Source organism: Oncorhynchus mykiss, chromosome 1, assembly GCF_013265735.2.
Source record: "Oncorhynchus mykiss isolate Arlee chromosome 1, USDA_OmykA_1.1, whole genome shotgun sequence".
NCBI lineage: Eukaryota > Metazoa > Chordata > Actinopteri > Salmoniformes > Salmonidae > Oncorhynchus > Oncorhynchus mykiss.
In genome coordinates this window covers 72270549-72289947 of record NC_048565.1, presented here as the reverse complement: position 1 = coordinate 72289947, position 19399 = coordinate 72270549, and the positions used below count along the sequence as shown (strand labels likewise).

The window sequence follows — 19399 nt, the reverse complement described above, 5'->3', positions numbered from 1 at the left end:
ATGTTGGAGTCAGTACAACTTGTTTATGTAAACTTCTGACATCAACTTTATGCAGTAAATGCATTGAATAAAGAAGAGATGCAAAACACTACTGCTTCTTATTGATATAAACAGTTTAACCTGAGAGTCTGGAGAAGATAATAAGTAGGAGGGTGAGGGATGTATAAGAAACATTTGTGGGTTTTGAGTTTGTATGTCTTGTCATACTTATGCACACTCCTGTGTCAAGATCTGAGGCACCGAATACATTTCGTAATCTTCATAGACATCACTGATTATCTGATATTCTCTTCCTGCTTTTTTGGGTGCCAATGCCCCCCTCAGTGGCAGATAGCAACAATTGCATTTATTTTGTTTTTATTGAATAAACACACATGTACAGTTAAGTGTCTACATGGGCATAGTTGTGACGGTTTAATACAAGTACAAGACGTTCAGTCTATAAAATATATATATTAGGGAGTGAACGTTAATTACAATAAGAATTACATAGAGAAAATCTGCCCTCCCTTCACCAAAATATATTTTACCCAAACCCTAGAAAGAAAACAAGTGACCCTCTATACCCAAAATAATAATTAAAAGAAAGTGGACAACAAAGATCATGTCTACCGTTTACGCTCACTTCTTGGACAGACCAGAGCCTTAGATATCCAGTTTTAGAAACGGTTCTTCGTATCGTAAGCATTACATGGCAACGCAGGAATTTTGATAGGATACAGGTCTGCGGGCCAGACGGATATGGATTCACAGGCCACACGTGTAGAGGTAGAAAGATCTCCTTTAGAGTAAAAGTATTGCATGAATCAATCATGGTATTTTCAGGTCCGTGGAAAGAAATGCCTTTTATAAAAATGTCATGCAATTCTATGTCATTTTACATGTTAGCAGAATATTTAATGCCACACAAAGTATCTAAATTACAGGCTGTGTTCATCTTATCATTCTCCAATGCCAAATCAGTGTGTCTTGTTTGCAACGAAACTGTCTCTGTTTGCAAAATAATTTAAATCAGGATTCTGAGAATGGTACGTTCAAAAGTTAGGCCTACCTTTCCACCATAGACAAAGTAGGCCTACCTTTACACCATAGACAAAGTAGGCCTACCTTTCCACCATAGACAAAGTAGGCCTATCTGGAACCTAAAAGTGTAATTCGGCTGTCCCCATAGTGGAATCCTGTGAAAAAATATTTTGGGTTCGAGGTAGAACCCTTTACCCAGAGGTTTCTACACGGAACCCAAAATAGTTCTACCTGGAGCCAGAAAGGTTTCTCTGATGTAGAGAGCCAAAGAACCCTTTTGGAACCCTTTTTTCTAAGTATGTACAAACGCAGAAAGAATTAAGATTTAACTGCTGGCTAGTCTTCCTCCGTGGGTTAATTAACCAAATGAGAGAAGGTTACAAGTATTTCCTTAAAAGCTGTCTGAGTTTAAACATCTTCCATTGTACAGAAAGTGAATAGCTTAATCAATGTATAGTGATAGAATTAAATTACTTCCCAAGCAAAGTCTCCTCGGCTACAGGTTGTAGCTCAGACTCTCAAGGTCATGGAAATTAAACAATGATACAGTATCTCCATATGCATCAGAGGCACGTCTTTCCCACATATTTTACAGCTTGTTTCTAGGATAAAGCATTGCGGACCAAAGCTCTGTTATAGATCACTTTAAATATGCTGATCCATTTTATTTTCTTCAAAACCTTAAGCTAGCAAGGGCTAGGCCTGTGGTTTTTGCCATTTTATTTAATTAAAGGTAGGTCTATGGCATACCCTCTCATAGCCCCTCAATTCGAGTTTTGGTTATAATGCAGCCTAGTTTTATTAACACCATCCCAGCAGCTATAGTATCTTAGAAATATATCTTTGCTCTGTGCTTCTCCATGCATGCACTTCGTAGCCTATAGCTTACAGGCTTTGGATTTAATTGAGACCACACAAAATAGCCTATAAGAGTACTTGATATTGCGCGCCCAGTGAAAAATCAGAGATGAGGGGTGGCATTGGGCACACATCAATATATAGACTAATAAGCAACTCATTTTAAAAACTGAAATATTGAAATTTGATAAATTACAAATTACATGACCCTCCCCCGGAGTAGAATTGATAATACTAAACCCTCCCCTTGACTGAAATTGAAAAAGCGTTACCCTCCCCCATGTCCCTCCACGTAACCATTCTGTACATTTTGAATCTTCCTTTGAAAAGAAAAAGTGAACAATAAAAAATAACAAGGAGAAAGGGTTGGGGCAGGGGGTGACAAATACAATAACCTTATATGTTTTACTGTCAATCTGGACACTTTTGTTCTTAGTACACTGAGATCCTCCAGTATTATCCCCCATAAAGCTTGTCTGGTTCTTTGGGCCCAATCATTTAATTAAGTTACTGTTCTGTTGCCTGTAAGACAGGAGGAACACTCAGACACACACAGTTATAATGGTGATATAGAGAGCCTTCTGTATTGACACAGTACACATTATACACAAAGGCATTAATAATTGTTTTGAAATCATCAAAACAGAAATCTGCTTTTTATGTAGGCCTACATTTTGATGGGTCTTGTTCTTGGTGACCACAGTGCTGTATGTCACTGCATCATCAGGTAATGGAACCTTCTCATAGCCAGACACACAGAGTTATTCAGAAAACACAAAACAAATTATAGTTGCATTTTTTAAATGTTTTAACAGGTGATATTGACAATGCTTAATCGTAATGTGCATCAATCTAATTAACATCATAAAAAAATTATCCATCAAAATCTGTCAGTTTAAGAGACATCATCTCAAGCTCTCTCATCCGCCTATGTCACCCTTCTGCATCTGCGGTGGAAGGTGGCCAAGCTACAGTGGTGTTTGTCAGACCTTGAGACATCCCGAAAATCGGTCTTCTCACGAAAACATCTGTGTGGTCTGAACAACTGGGCCTATTATGACAACTCTATGGAAATGGGGGACTCTCACGAGCACAATGGTGTTTTGCTCAAGTGTCAAGGGACTCTTCTGAAGGTAACCCATACAAATGAATGGAAGTATGGAGGTACTTTGGTGCCAACAAAAATAAGGGGTTAAATATTTTCTGATGGGGGGCAAATATTTTCTGATATAGTTTAAGCCATTCCCCCAATGGCTTAGATTTTTTGAAGTTTTAAAAAGGTACACTATAAAACTCAGTTCATAATAACTATTAGCCTAGCTATGGCTAGAACGCTGCTAAACAAGGAAAATAACATCAGTAAAGCAGCCTTAACTATGTCTGTACATTTAGTTGAGTTTTGTTCTTGGTGACCACGGTGCTGCATGTTACTGCATCATCAGGAAATGGGCCCTGCTGGTAGACAATTACACAGGGATTTAGTCAGAAAACATTTACATCCTTAAACACGTCACAGCTGTCAAATCAAGTTCTGCTTTTAAAGAGATAAGGGCCAGATTCAATCCGTAGTGCCAGAGAATAGCACTGTAGCACAGCTGACATTTGAAGGTCATTTTCTATTCAGCTGACATATTCAGCGTTTATTGTGAATACAGACGTTCCACAAACGTGGAAACATTGCTTTTACTGTCAATCGGGCTGTAAAGCTGATCTTCTGCGCTATTGATTGAATCAAGCCCTAATACCCTACAAGACCAGCAGTACTTGTTTATTTATTTGAATGTTTACCCTTTGTGCTGTCCTGTGCTGCTTAGGAATCACAGTGCTGTATAAGTCACCATGGCTCTCAGGGTTTAGGTCATGTGTGGTGGAGGAGCGAGAGCAACATGATCACATCATCTCAGAGAGACTCGCATTGTGGACTTTCACTTTGAGTTGGGTTGGATTGAGTTTGATGGGGTTGTTCAATTGGGTTACGGAGGGTTTAGGTTGTGTTGAAGAGGGATTGGGTGAAAGGAGTTAGGTTTGACTTGTTGTGCTGTTCCTCTGGTGTGACTCACAGTGCTGTAGGTAATGTCCTGCTCAGAGTCTGCAGACGTCCGAAGGAATGAAACACAAACCTTGTTAACATCAAACTGTTTGACCATAGGCCTTAGAATGATGTTGTACCTCATGCATACTTACATATGAATTTGCACCTTTTTTATTATTTTCAAATTATTTCCAATGATAGCAAAATGTGCTATTGTTCAAGTGTCAGTAGTTGTGGTGTGTGATTTGAGGAAGTCTGTTCTGGTCAAAGAAGCATACTCAGTGCATGACTATTAAGAAACCCAGTTCTCTTGACATTGTTTATCTTAGTAGTCTTGAGTTCAGTAAACATAAGAAATTGGATTGAATTAGTATTAGTTATGACTAACTACTAACCAAAGCGAACCCTAGAATATCAAGGAGAGAAAGGAACAGTTGAGTGAGAAGATAACATGATCATAGCTTACTACTGAGGTGTTTGCTGGTTGGTCCTTTGCCTTCTTGTCCTCTGTAATAAAGGATGTTGGTACTAATGTTCTTTGATGTCAAACCTTTCATTTGTAGTAGCAACAACACTCCTGTAGTTATATTATGTAACCATCAATAAAAACATTTTTTAAATGTAATTAATTAAAATAAATACTTACTATGTTTTCTCAATGTAACGGATGTGAAATGGCTAGCTAGTTATCGGTGGTGCGCGCTAATAGCATTTCAATCGGTGACGTCACTTGCTCTGAGACCTTGAAGTAGTGGTTCCCCTTGCTCTGCAAGGGTCGCTGCTTTTGTGGAGCGATGGGTAACGATGCTTCGAGTGTGACTGTTGATGTGTGCAGAGGGTCCCTGGTTTGAGCCCGGGTGTGAGCGAGGGGACGGTCTAAAGTTATACTGTTACATTGGTGCCGTGACTCGGATCACTGGTTGCTGCGGAAAAGGAGGAGGTCAAAAGGGGGGTGAGTGTAACGGATGTGAAATGGTTAGCGGTGGTGCGGGCTAATAGCATTTCATTTGGTGACGTTACTTGCTCTGAGACCTTGAAGCGGTGGTTCCCCTTGCTCTGCAAGGGCCTTGGCTTTTGTGGAGCGATGGGTAACGATGCTTTGAGGGTGACTGTTGATGTGTGCAGAGGGTCCCTGGTTCAAGCCCCGGTATTGGCGAGGGGACGGTCTAAAGTTATACTGTTACATCAACATCTTCCATGTGATCAAGATACCAGCTATTGCCACCACCAACAGGCTCAGAGGAATGAACAGGACTTCCAGAAAACTGGAATATAATATGCAATCAAATAGAATATATAGATAATCACAGGCACAGTGGTGTGTATTCATGGATGCTAAGGGAAGCCAGGCTTCGCCAAAACATTTACCAAGAATTTTTATTTTATTTTTTATGATAAAATAATTTATTTTGTCTCTGTTTCATAATTGTCCTTCAATTCGCCTAGAGGCTGAATGTATCTCGCCAGAGAAAGCATCCAAGCGAGTGAAACAGTGCCCAGTCTATCTGATACTGTCTTGTCAAAAATAGTAGGATATTGTTGCCTCCCGTAGCAATGAATGTAAGGGAAGCCAGCGAGCATTTGGGCTCACTTGATTTTTTTTTTACTCATTAATTGCGAATCAGTGTTGACCTAAACTGAGTGATCTCAACTGTGAATGGTCCGGGTGCACCAAATAAAAAAAGTGTCAAGGGAAGCCAGTTTGGATTTGACTTCACATCAAATCAAGCAAACATCATTGACATTAAAAAAGCTTGCATCTCGTTGTGTCGTTGTCTTCCGGTGGCTAGCTAGCAAGCTAAATTTGTCCCTTTCCTAAATTAGCCATGGACGGAGATAGGTATTTGGTTTTACTTAGTTCTCAGTACTGGCCAATGATTATAATGGCTGATCCAACTACATATTTATACATTGTGCCTCTGACCTGTGTGGTGGTTCATTTCTGTATTATCAAATGTGGAGAGACAAACTTATTACACAAGTCAGAGTTAGATTTAAACTGAATCTTTATTAGTGAGAGCTTTGCAATAGCGATGGCTTGTCGCCGAATCACCGTCTCTGATGATTTGTTGAAAGCGCCGAGACAAATGTACAAAGGTCTTTTATAGCCAAGATACACCCCTTCCAACCTACATGACAAACAACAGACATATAGAATGGGTTACAAGGTTAAGATTTGTATGAAAGATACCTATAATACATAGAAGATAGTATCTGCTGTGTTAACAGTTTTCATTGTCTGGCCCTCTGACTCCAAACTGGAACCATCTCTTCCTGGTACGGTATAGAACAGAAACATTAACTCATGCTCTGGAATGCTCTTTAGGTTTTATCACCCAGAATACATCGTAAATCTCCTGTCAGTGTTATCTCCCAGAGGCCCATCCTCAGTAGAACACACAAACAATAGTTAAGAATACTCTATTCTGTTGAATAAAACAACCATTTGATGCAGTGTATTAAAACGTAATCTTGCAATTTTGCTCTCACATTCCCCCATTTTGAGTCCTCTCAACTGAAAATAAAATTACAAGATTCAAGAACATTCATTCACATGTAAAAAAAAAACTGCATAAATTCTACATAAATCAAGAAACATAAAAGCAATAACTCATTGCATGGGTTCCTCGACATAACCAGCTGCCACAGCATTGGCTCAGCCTCCTTCCAAGAAACTCATCACTGTCTCCTATTTCAACCGTCAACACATTTTCTAAGCACTCTAGCTATTTGTCTGGGAAGGTTATGATACAGTCACCTGCACGAACCCATGAAGAAAAACAAAAAATACATACAGTTTATGAGATTCAAAGGTATATCTTCATACACATTGAAAAGCACATATTGAATGCATAATGCTGTGCATGCAACAATGGAGTTTAATAAAATAAGCTTTAGTTATCCATCACACTCCAATGGATCAGCATGGTATGGTGGAAATGACTATTGCCATCCCAGAAACTAAAATTAGCATCTCTTGTTGGACAAATCCAGGTAGTGACTCCTAGTTGTGACTCCTAAATGTATTCCATTGGTGCCTAATGAACATGACCCAAGACAAGCATCATGAGTCCATTATTTATAAGGCAATGCCTGTAGATAAAATAGATTAAGATCAGTTTCACTCTCTGGATAAGTGTTCACCCTCTCCATTCACCAGGGCATGGTGAGAATAGTGTCAACATCTTTAGTTCATAACAATCAAAACAATCAATCCCTAATACATTAATTGCTTCACTCATATAGTTATTAACATACTAAACTCAAATCAATCCTTAAGTTAAAAAAATTATTCAGTTTCCAAATCGTAATTAAAAACCCAATTAATTATCCAACCAAAATGTAGAATGACATTGCTCAGTGATTCAAATTGGTCCTATCACTCAAAGTGAAAAAAAAATCAATTTAACACACATCAACACTGGCATAATGTATATTTAAATTAACATCCAGTATAATTATCCCATATTTCTACTATTAACTTGTTTTATCACGATTATAATACAGATCATTATCTGCATTCTAAATTGTATGTGGTGTAGACCTCTACAATCAACCTGATACCCCAAAAGTCTAAAACAATTTTGGGCACAGTTGACCAACCACCTCCTTCAGGCACTGATTCTTCTGGTGTCCTTTTTGTCTTCTTCAGATAGCTTTACAGTTCAAAGTGGATGGCTATGATAATGTCCCAATTTCAATGTCTCACCTTCACCACCCATTATGTCTTGTCCATTCACCAACCAGTATTCCAGCAACATAAGAGAAGTTTAGAACAGATCTCTCTCAGCTTGGTTTGAAGAAATCAACTGTGGGAGCAATTATTAGGAAATGGAAGACATACAAGACCACTGATAATCTCTCTCGATCTGGGGCTCCTCGCAAGATCTCACCCCGTGGGGTCAAAATGATCACAAGAACAGCGAGCAAAAATCCCAGAACCACATGGGGGGGACCTAGTGAATGACCTGCAGAGAGCTGGGACCAAAGTAACAAAGCCTACCATCAGTAACACACTACGCCGCCAGGGACTCAAATCCTGCAGTGCCAGACGTGTCCCCCTGCTTAAGCCAGTACATGTCCAGGCCCGTCTGAAGTTTGCTAGAGAGCATTTGGATGATCCAGAAGAAGATTGGGAGAATGTCATACGGTCAGATGAAACCAAAATATAACTTTTTGGTAAAAACTCAACTCGTCGTGTTTGGAGGACAAAGAATGCTGAGTTGCATCCAAAGAGCACCATACCTACTGTGAAGCATGGGGGTGGAAACATCATGCTTTGGGGCTGTTTTTCTGCAAAGGGACCAGGACGACTGATCCGTGTAAAGGAAAGAATGAATGGGGCCATGTATCGTGAGATTTTGAGTGAAAACCTTCCATCAGCAAGGGCATTGAAGATGAAACGTGGCTGGGTCTTTCAGCATGACAATGATCCTAAACACACCGCCCGGGCAACGAAGGAGTGGCTTCGTAAGAAGCATTTCAAGGTCCTGGTGTGGCCTAGCCAGTCTCCAGATCTCAACCTCATAGAAAATCTTTGGAGGGAGTTGAAAGTCTGTGTTGCCCAGCAACAGCCCCAAAACATCACTGCTCTAGAGGAGATCTGCATGGAGGAGTGGGTCAAAATACCAGCAACAGTGTGTGAAAACCTTGTGAAGACTTACAGAAAACGTTTGACCTCTGTCATTGCCAACAACGGGTATTGAGATAAACTTTTGTTATGAACCAACGTGCATTTGCATCGTCATAGAAGGTAATGTTCTATCTTTGTAATGCTCCCAACTGAAGAAAATAGAGTTATTTACAATGTTTTGACCATGTTGGTCGTCGTCAGGTTCAGCCTTTATTTCACCAGGATGTTGCGCAGGGCACAGAGTTGCGTTAAAGACAGTGATGTCTATGTGTGAATCGGGAAGTAGAAGACACACACCAGGTCACAAGTACCTAAACACACACGCTCTCTCATCCATTCATGGCTCCACATTTCCTCCTTGTCCTGCACATCCTTTTCTTCCTCGCTGGACTTTCAGGTAAGAGAGGGTACACCGTTTCTTCATTGATGTTAGTATCAGGGCTCAGTTCCTCCAAATCAGACACTGAGTACATTCTGACATTCATTGGTCTTGTAGCGTTCTGTCTACTTTGCCCAAGGACATGGTAGTCACATTGTGCATTGTCATATTTGGTCTGATGTGTTGATGAGAGCTGTTTTTAATGATAGGTCTCCACATTCAACATATGTATTTTTCAGCAGTCTTTTTTTCTCTTTTTTTTCAGTAAAAAATGATGAAATAGAAAAGGCAAAAGCTCCCATGTCTACAAATATATTTGTAGATTACAAATATTATTACCTATGTGTTTTCTAACAAATGTTGAGTAACATATTATACACTAACATAAAAATAAAGAAATTCAAGGATGTACTACAGTACTACAGTATCAGAACAACCATCCAGAGTATGTGACAATATACAAAATATTACAACAACTTCAACTCAGTATTCTTTTCAAACAGCACTTATTAATTTATTGAAACTAGAGATGTCTTCTTAGTTCAGGGGTGTAGTATGTCAAAGATAAGTATGATTTTAATGGTCAAAGTTTTGCCTCTGATCATGGCTAGACTTGGGTGTGACAACATCAGCACTTAATGTTGATATCTCAGTCATTATCTGCTGTCACAACCACATTTGGCCACATTTCCAAAGTAATTTGGTTGATCGGCTGGTGGGACTTGTTGAGTAAAATGTTTTAATTCAAAACGGTTTGTTGTTTGTTGTTGTCTCTACAGCTATACAGAGTGTGTCCACAGTGAGACATGTGTCTGTAAAGCAAGGAGGCTCCATCACCATCCCATGTCTCTATGATCTGAGATATAGAAACAGTGTGAAGTACTGGTGTGCGGGATCTAGTATCCTTGGTTGCTCTTCTGTAGTACGCACTGACCATCCTAAGACCAGTGGAAAGACCTCATTCTCTGATGACATCAACCAGCTAGTCTTCACTGTGACCATGACAAGTCTTAGTTCTAGTGATTCTGATTATTACTGGTGTATTGTGGAGAGGAAGAACAAGGCAGGTGATGGGAATAGACTGCAGATATCTGTTACTCCAGGTAAGATTCACTGCTTGCACATCCAGTAATGCAGGATGAATAGTGATCAGTAATGTTGCATGGACAACCTGTTGATGAGTGTGTTACTTTTCCCTTTGTAGCTCTAGGAGACAATCACAAATACTTTCACCAATTAAATCCATAGAGGAATATTGCTGAATTATAAAATAGGATCGAACATACCAATCACTGCTGGTTTTTCCAATGATACAGCAAAATATGCTTTATCAAACATACAGTCTGTTCTGACCAAGGAGGTGTACACAAATAATTCATTTAATTTCATCTTGAATATATTATTTGATTATTAAAAATGGCTTCAATGCAAAAAGGCACAAAATAAGCATTTGATTGAAATCCATAGACAGTTGCATATTGCTGTAATGAGATCATTCACTTCTGTGTTATTTTATAGGGGCTAGTGTATCTTTGACAATATTTATAACATTGGTGACTTTAGGATGTCTCCCAATCTTATGGGTGTGGTCTTTTATCTGACTCATCATATCACAACTTCCTATCTCCATTGTGTTCAGATACTCCAGGACTGTATGTGGATCAACAAGAAGTGACTGGAGTTGTAGGACAGAATGTCACTGTGCAATGTTACTACAGTGAAGCTGGAGCCAGAGGGAGGTGGTGCAGGATGGGTGGGAAATGTCTGCTGAATTCTGGAACTCTAGATGGAACATCAGTGACATTACACCAGCAGACCAATATTGTCACCAATGGCAATGTTTTAACGGTGACTATGAGTGCACTGAGGATAGTGGACACTGGCTGGTACAGGTGTGCAAATGGAGACTATCAGATGCCTGTTCATATCACTGTCAATCAGCTAACCACAAAGCAAAATACCACCTTCAGTAAGTACTGAGTGACAATTATTGGTAATGTTAGGTTCTAATATTCAGAGTACAAACTCAACGGACACTATGAGAGCTTTAAACCAAGTTCATTCTTCCCAGAGAGTCAATACAGCTGCGTTAGACAAAGACATGGTTTCACCCGTGGTAGTATACATACCCCACTTAGGGTGGAGTCTCCTCCTCACCCGTGGTAGTATACATACCCCACTTAGGGTGGAGTCTCCTCCTCACCCGTGGTAGTATACATACCCCACTTAGGGTGGAGTCTCCTCCTCACCCGTGGTAGTATACATACCCCACTTAGGGTGGAGTCTCCTCCTCACCCGTGGTAGTATACATACCCCACTTAGGGTGGAGTCTCCTCCTCACCCGTGGTAGTATACATACCCCACTTAGGGTGGAGTCTCCTCCTTATCGCTATACATTGCATCATTATTGCTAGGCAGGGAGCTGAGTGATATGGGTCTTAAACGGTTCCTCCCCTTATCAGTACGGCCACATGTGACCATTTTCGATGCACTCAGCTCCTCCTAAGCTTCATTATGGCACCCCTCGTGTCTCTTTTAGAACTAATGATTTACAATAGTTAAAGCTCAGAAACCAAACCTATCAGTAAATAATGCTTTAGTTCCCAAATTAGAAGCTAGTTTGAGAAATGCTGAAAGTGCTGTATATTTCTTCTACCTTGACACTGACAACATTTCCAGTGCCAACAGCCCAATCTGTAGTCTCTTCTCAGCCGTCAGTCAGCAACATCCAGACGTAAGTGTACACAAACACCCCTCAAAAATCACCACTCAATTTAAATGTGCATGACTGAAATGTGGACTGTTGAAAACCATGGTTTCAAAACATTGTTCTAGCCTACAAAAGGTCTGTGGATGACTTTACAGCAAATTCTTCCTTCTACAGAAATGGCAAAAGAATGCATAATTGTTTTTATTTATTTTACCTTTATTTAACCAGGCAAGTCAGTTAAGAACAAATTCTTATTTTCAATGATGGCCTAGGAACAGTAACAGCAAATTCTTCCTTCTACAGAAATGGCAAAAGAATGCATAATTGTTTTTATTTATTTTACCTTTATTTAACCAGGCAAGTCAGTTAAGAACAAATTCTTATTTTCAATGATGGCCTAGGAACAGTGGGTTAACTGCCTGTTCAGGGGCAGAACGACAGATTTGTACCTTGTCAGCTCGGGGGTTTGAACTTGCAACACTTCCGGTTACTAGTCCAACGCTCTAACCACTAGGCTACCCTGCCGCCCCGGTTAGAGGTGATATAGAGAGCAGAGGTTGCTTCGGGAGGTATCTCTACCTGAAAATACATGATCTAAGTGATTAATAGCTGGCATTCAGCAGTCATAAAAGTATGCCTTATTTACTTTCAAGAGTTACAAGATTTTGTCACAAAGCACATGCAGCAGCTCTACAGAGATGAGATGTTGACTTGGAATGAAACAATTTAATATACACAACAACTGAAAATTTTGATTAAAGTAAAGTAATGTGCATAAATGGTTAATAAGTGATGATTAGTAATGGGCAGTCACTACCATCATGGGACTTTTATTCATTGTTTTATTCTGTGTTGTTACAGCATTCAAACCAAATAATAGAAAACGAAATTGAAAACTGTGATATTTTATAAAGAATTGAATCGAAACCGACCGGCCTCAAAAAGCACTAATTGCTCAGCACTAACTCTTCTACAGATTGGAACGTACATTCTTCTACCTGCTGAAAGTTGGTAATGCACTGCTCTTCCTCCTGTGCAACATCATTGGAGTGGTAAAGTTGAGGAAAAACCGACATCAAGATGATACCAAGGATGTATAGAAACCAAAGAGGTCTGTCTGGAGTGATCAAGGGTCAAATTTACCAACTTTATCCAGCTTTATCTGTATGATTCATTTTATTCAAATTATTATATTATTATGTACATACATGTGTTGTGGAATTAAATTATTGTCTGATGTGTCTCTAACCCTTTTCCTGATGGTTATTTCTCATGGTTTAATTGTCACGTTCTGACCTTAGTTCTTTTATTATGTCTTTGTTTTAGTATAGTCAGGGCGTGATTTGGGTGGGTTGTCTATGTTAGTTTTTTTTTTTTTTTTTTGATTTGCTGTTTCTGTGTTTGGCCTGGTATGGTTCTCAATCAGAGGCAGCTGTCAATCGTTGTCCCTGATTGAGAACCATATTTAGGTAGCCTGTTTTCTATTGTGTTTCGTGGGTGATTATTTTCTGTTGTCTGTTGTGTGTCTGCACCAGCCAGAACAGTTTTCGGTCGTTTCTCTTTGTTATTTTGATTATTTCCGTCTTCATTCTAATAAATATGGACACATACCACGCTGCACCTTGGTCCTCACCTTCTTCCACCAACAACGGCCGTTACATTAATGTAACAAATCACAGCCTGGTTGAACTGTTCCATTAATAATTCCTCTAGCTTAATAAATAAAAATATCCATGCTAATAGACTAAATTGCTCATAAACATTGTTAATAAAGAAACTAGACCAACACCGGACTCAGGAGTTAATACATGACAGGTTATTAGTGTATAGAGGATGGGGAATAAACCACAAACAATCATCAAATTAACCAGTATACACAGTAGCTTCATTTTTATTTATCCGTTATTTTACCAGGTAAGTTGACTGAGAACACATTCTCATTTGCAGGGGAGAAATGAGCCATTTGTAAACTGGGGATTATTAGGTGACCAGATTGGGAATTTAGCCAGGACACTGGGGTTAACACCCCTACTCTTACAATAAGTGCCATAGGATCTTTAATGACCTCAGAGAGTCAGGACACCCGTTTAACGTCCCATCCGAAAGACGGCACCCTACACAGGGCAGTGTCCCCAATCATTGCCATGGGGCATTGGGACATTTTTTTTTTTGACCAGAGGAAAGAGTGCCTCCTACTGCCCCTCCAACACCACTTCCAGAAGCATCTGGTCTCCCATCCAGGAACTGACCAGGACCAACCCTGCTTAGCTTCAGAAGCAAGCCAGCAGTGGTATTCAGGGTGGTATGCTGCTGAGTATATCACCCTTGGTCAGGTTCAACAGTTCAACACCAGTTTTAGACAAGGTCTTTCACGGGGCACATGGTTGCATTGTGTCATTAAAACAGGAAGAGCCTTAAAGGAATGATGGATCAGGAAGTAGTGTCAGTTGCTTGGATTTCTTGGTCCTTGACACACACCAGGGTGTCCATAAAACATAAATACTCACAGACACTCTCTCTCTCATCCATGGCCGGCTCCAGGTATAAGTGACATAAGCGGTCACTTAGTGGCCAAGACCTCTAGGGAGCCCCCAACCAGCCGAAAAAACTCAGTCAAGGTCTCATCTTACTGTCGAGAGTTAAAATAATAGAATACACAAGGCGCAGGTTCAAAATGTGGCTGTGCATCAACATTTTTTTTCTTGTTTTGTCAGTCACTTGATAGTCACTCAATTAGCCATGTCAGCTAACCATTTTCAGAATGGTAAATTAGTCTAGCCAGCTATCTAAACTTTTACTGTATTAATCATGATCACATAACAACCGGTCACGCAGGGCATGTCCCCAGGGGCCCTGACTTCCAGGGAGCCCCCATTGATTTAGCCTGGTATGGAAACTGCTCGGCCTCTGACAACAAGGCACTACAGAGGGTAGTGTGTACGGCCCAGCACATCACTGGGGCCAAGCTTCCTGCCATCCAGGACCTCTATACCAGTCGGTGTCAGAGGAAGGCCCTAAAAATTGTCAAAGACTCCAGCCACCCTAGTCATAGACTGTTCTCTCTGCTACCACACGGCAAGAGGTACCAGAGTGCCAAGTCTAGGTCCAAAAGGCTTCTTAACAGCTTATACCCCCAAGCCATAAGACTCCTGAACAGATAGTCAAATGGCTACCCAGACTATTTGTGTTGTCCACCCCCGCCCTTTTATGCTGCTGCTACTCTCTGTTTATTATCTATGCATAGTCACTTTAACTCTACCTCCATGTACATACAGTATTACCTCAATTACCTCGACTAACCTGTGCCCCGCACATTGTCTCTGTACCCCTTGTATAAAGCCTAGCTTCTGTTATTTTACTGCTGCTCTTTAATTATTTGTTACTTTTATTTGTTATTTTTTACTTATCTATTTTTTACTAAACTTATTTTTCTTAACTGCATTGTCATTAATTATCATGGCATAAGTCGCGGCAAAACGTGTATAAACATAGAAAACCTAATATAAAAAATTCTAAATAATTTAACTTTTTTCAAACTTCTGTTGAGAATTAGAACAGTACAATACACAATGTGCAAATTCAAAATTTGGTTAGTCATCAGCAAATTGTGCTACAATCAAATCTCTTAGGGCCCCCAAAAAGCTAGTGCCGGCCCTGCTCTCATCATCCACTCACTTAACTGGCCTGCACAAAACCCTGATCTCAACCACATCTATCACCTTCGGGATGCATTGGAACGCCAACTGCGAGCCAGGCCTAATCGCTCAACATCAGTGCCCGACGTTACTAATGCTCTTGTGGCTGAATGGAAACAAGTCCCCGCAGCCATGTTCCAGCATCTAGTGGAACGCTTTCCCAGAAGAGTGAAGGCTGATATAGCAGCAAAGGGGGGACCAACTCCATATTAATACAAATGATTTTGGAATGAGATGTTCGACGAGCACGTGTCCGCATACGTTTGGTCATGTAGTGGAAATATGAGTTGAATGGTACAAGTGTTGTCTCTGTTCTCATGGCTTGACTTGTCACAACAACAGCACTTTCTGAGTCAATAACTGATGTCACAAACACATGGTGTGGCAACCAACAACAGTTTGCCTCTTTTTTCTCCAGACGTCACAAGATCATGCATTATGTTTGGCTAATGGGACACTAACAGTTTAGCAGACACTCTTATACAGAGCAACTTACAGTTGTGACTGCATATGTTTTTGGACTGGTCTCCTGTGGGAATCAAACTATCAACCCTGGCGTTGCAAGCCCCATGCTCTACAAACTGAGCCACACAGAACTCTTGAGCAGCTGGGTAAAATTAAACTGTCAAATTGTGTTTTATGTTGATGTGTCTGCAGGTACACAGAGTGCATCCACAGTGAGTCATGTGTCTGTGAGGAAAGGGAGCTCCATCACTATCCCATGACTCTATGATCAGAGCGACCATGCAAAATACTGGTGCAGAGGATCTGATTGGTTTGGTTTCTCTACTGTAGAACTCACAGACCATCCTAAAAGCAATGCTACAAGCTCAATTTTGATTTAAAAAAAAATGAAAATCTTCACTGTGACCATGACAAGTCTAAGTGATTCTGATTAATATTGGTATAGATGACGGGGTTGGGCTCCAGCTATCTGTTACTCTAGGTGAGATCACTCCTGGAATTAATTGTAGTGCTCAGTAATGTCCCATAAAGTAATATCCCATAGTAATCCTGTTGATGAGGGTATTACTTGTAAGCAGTCATACACATATTCACCACATTAATAAATTGGTAGATTACAAACATTCCTGTGCACCTCCTGGGTCAGAACAGACAGTCATTCACTCATGGTTCCTCATCACCTCCTTGTCCTGGACATCCTTTTCTTCCTCACTGGATTCTCAAGGTAAGTGAGGGATTTTGTTGTTTGATATTATCAGGCTCACTTCCTCCAAGTCAGATACTGAGACTGATTACATGCTGAAAGTCATAACACTTGTAATGTTCTGTTTACTTTGTCCATAGACATTCTAGACACATGGATTTTCAGAACTTTGTCGTCAGAGGTATTGATTCATTTTATATGATTGAATAGTGATAGTGTCCATAATATATGCTTTATCTGATACATTACATTAGTCTTTCTGTCTCTGAGTTCAGGTATTCCAGGCCTTTATGTTGACCAACAGGTGACTGGAATTGTAGGGAAGAGTCTCACTGTCAATTGTTACTATGGTAATTCTGTAGCTATGAGGAGGTGCTATGAGGTGCCATGGTTTTGGTGCAGTGTTGTGATAGTGACTATGAGTGGACTATAATGAAGTACACAGGCTGGTACCAGTGTGCATTGGGAGACCTACTGATAACTATTCGTAAGACTGTCAGTCAACAAACTACAAAACAGAATCCCAACACCATAAATAAGAACTGAGTGACTATTTTCAACAAACCACACTTTAATCCATGCTTTACTTCCCACAAAGACAGAAATGTGGTTAAGAAAGACCTCCGTGCAGAACCTCTGGAAGTCAATGAATGGCTAGCTGACAATAAGAGTCCACCCTGTTCAGGTCCAAAGTTCAACTGAGGAAACCCCCTAGCTTTAAGGTGGTAGTAGGTGACACAGTAGTCACAGCAAAATAGTCAGTTAACTATCTTGGATGTGTACTAGATAGCCATCTGACTGGAGAGAGCATGGTCAAATAGTTATCTCCAAATTGAATCATAAAATCCTTTTTCTGGCAAGAACTTCCACATTTCTGTTAGAAAGGAAGGCAATGGTGTCATTGGCTGGGGCTCTTGTTCAGTGCCACTTTGATTTTGCATGCTCTTCGTGGTACAATAGTGCCCCCTAGATAATTCAAAACAAACTGCAGACATCTCTGAACACATTTGGATTATTCTCAGACTTCCAGCACACACTGTACTCATCTTGACCACTCCCACTTTGAAAGCCTCAGAAAGATGAAAGTGGTATAGATAGTCCCTCAGATTAAATTGCGTCTTTTCCACAAGATTGTCCACAGTATGGTCCCCAAGTACCTATGTAACTACTCTAACTTGGCCAGGGTTCAGGGATAACTATAACTATTCTAGAGGGAGTGAAACTGACTTAGATCCATTCCAATGTAGGTATGGGAAAAGAAACCCTTTTGTACTCAGTTCTCATTATTTGGAATTGTCTTCCAAAGAACAAAATAATGAATAACCTCCCTGGTTGGTTTCACATTCTCACGGAAAATATTTGCTTAACAGCAGTACATCTCAAACGTGAGCGTTAGGCCTCCAGCACGTGGGTGAGAGGTAATGCCAGGGAGAGCTTATGGGTTGGTTTTTGGTGCCTATTTTGTTTTATATTGTGTCAAATGTATTGTGTTAGGAGTAAATGAGACAAGGGCAATGTACCTCTCCCCCTTAAAAGGACCACCATGGAAATACACGTTTTCAAGCTTCGTTGTGTTATCCTCGATTCATTTTGTTATTGTTTGTGGAGGCTTCTCCGGCTGGAGCACTCTTATGTCTGTTTTTAAAATGGTCTAATGAATTCAAATCAGTCAATCATTAGGCATTATCTTAATCTATTTTTCTTTATCATAACCTTCCTTTGTCATTTTTGTATACCTTCAACATTTAAGGCCCTCTGGGTCTAAGAATAAGACTAGGGTATCAGATTCTATTCCCAACATTACATTGTATTTATCCAAACTCTGTCCAAACACCACACATTACCAATAACAATATCTATAATTGATGTATGTACTGTAGCTTTATCTGTACATGATGTATGATTCATGGGTTTATATAATTATTCTTCTCAAATGTGCATGTGGTGTGGAATGAAACTTGACCAATGTAGTGCTGGCTGTTGGCAGTGTCTCTAAGCCTTTTCCTGATGGTTGTTTCTTATGGTTTAATGTAACAAATCACAGCTGTTGTGTACTGTTCCATCAATAATTCCTCTAGATTTCTATATGACAAATAAATGTGCTAAAATACTAACTTGCTGAACATGAAACTCTACTGATCTCATTTGCGTTTTTGTGAAGAGACCACCGGTAAAATATCAGTCTTTCAGTTCACGATTAGGAGGGATCGCTTACTAATTTTACTTTCTCATTGAACATACTACTTTCCGTATGAAATATTATAGTTTATTTACATTTTAGGATACCTGAGGATTACATAGAAACGTCGTTTGACCTGTTTGGACGAAGTTTAGCGGTAGCTTTTTGGATTCCTTTGTCTGCATGTTGAACGAGTGGATTACTGAAATCGATGATGCCAACTAAACTGACTTTTTGGGATATAAAGAAGGATTTTATCTAACAAAACGACCATTCATGTTGTAGCAAACCCTTGGGATTGCAACCAGAGGAAGATCTTCAAAAGTAAGTGATTTATTTAATCGCTATTTGTGATTTTGTGAAGCCTGTGCTGGTTTAAAAACATGTTGATGTGGGGCGCCGGCCTCAGACAATCGCATGCTATGCTTTCGCTGTAAAATCTATTGTGAATCGGACAACGCAGTTAGATTAACAAGAATTTAAGCTTTTAAATTATATAAGACAGGTGTCCCATTATGTTGTCGACAGGTGTCCCACTAGCGAGACGCCTATCCCTAAATGAACAACCAGCTCATTCCAATAATCTGGTGACATTTGGACCTCATAACCTTACAAAAAAATAATTAATATGTGTATGTTTTTTTGTATTCTGTTAGAAAAGGACATGTTTGACTTTCAGAAAAACATATAAGTCAAGCTGTTTAGGTGCATTTTCCAACCTG

The 19399-nt window shown here is 39.9% G+C and overlaps 1 protein-coding gene across 1 annotated transcript; it reads left to right on the top strand.

Annotated features, from left to right (window-relative positions):
• The first annotated feature begins 8703 nt into the window (after positions 1–8703).
• LOC118965494 (polymeric immunoglobulin receptor-like) lies at positions 8704–13250 on the top strand. The gene is made up of 5 exons (XM_036984831.1): positions 8704–8943; positions 9705–10028; positions 10565–10894; positions 11605–11659; positions 12612–13250. The coding sequence occupies exons 1-5, from the start codon at positions 8886–8888 to the stop codon at positions 12733–12735; spliced, it is 891 nt and encodes a 296-aa protein (XP_036840726.1). The 5' UTR covers positions 8704–8885; the 3' UTR covers positions 12736–13250.
• Positions 13251–19399: the final 6149 nt, after the last annotated feature.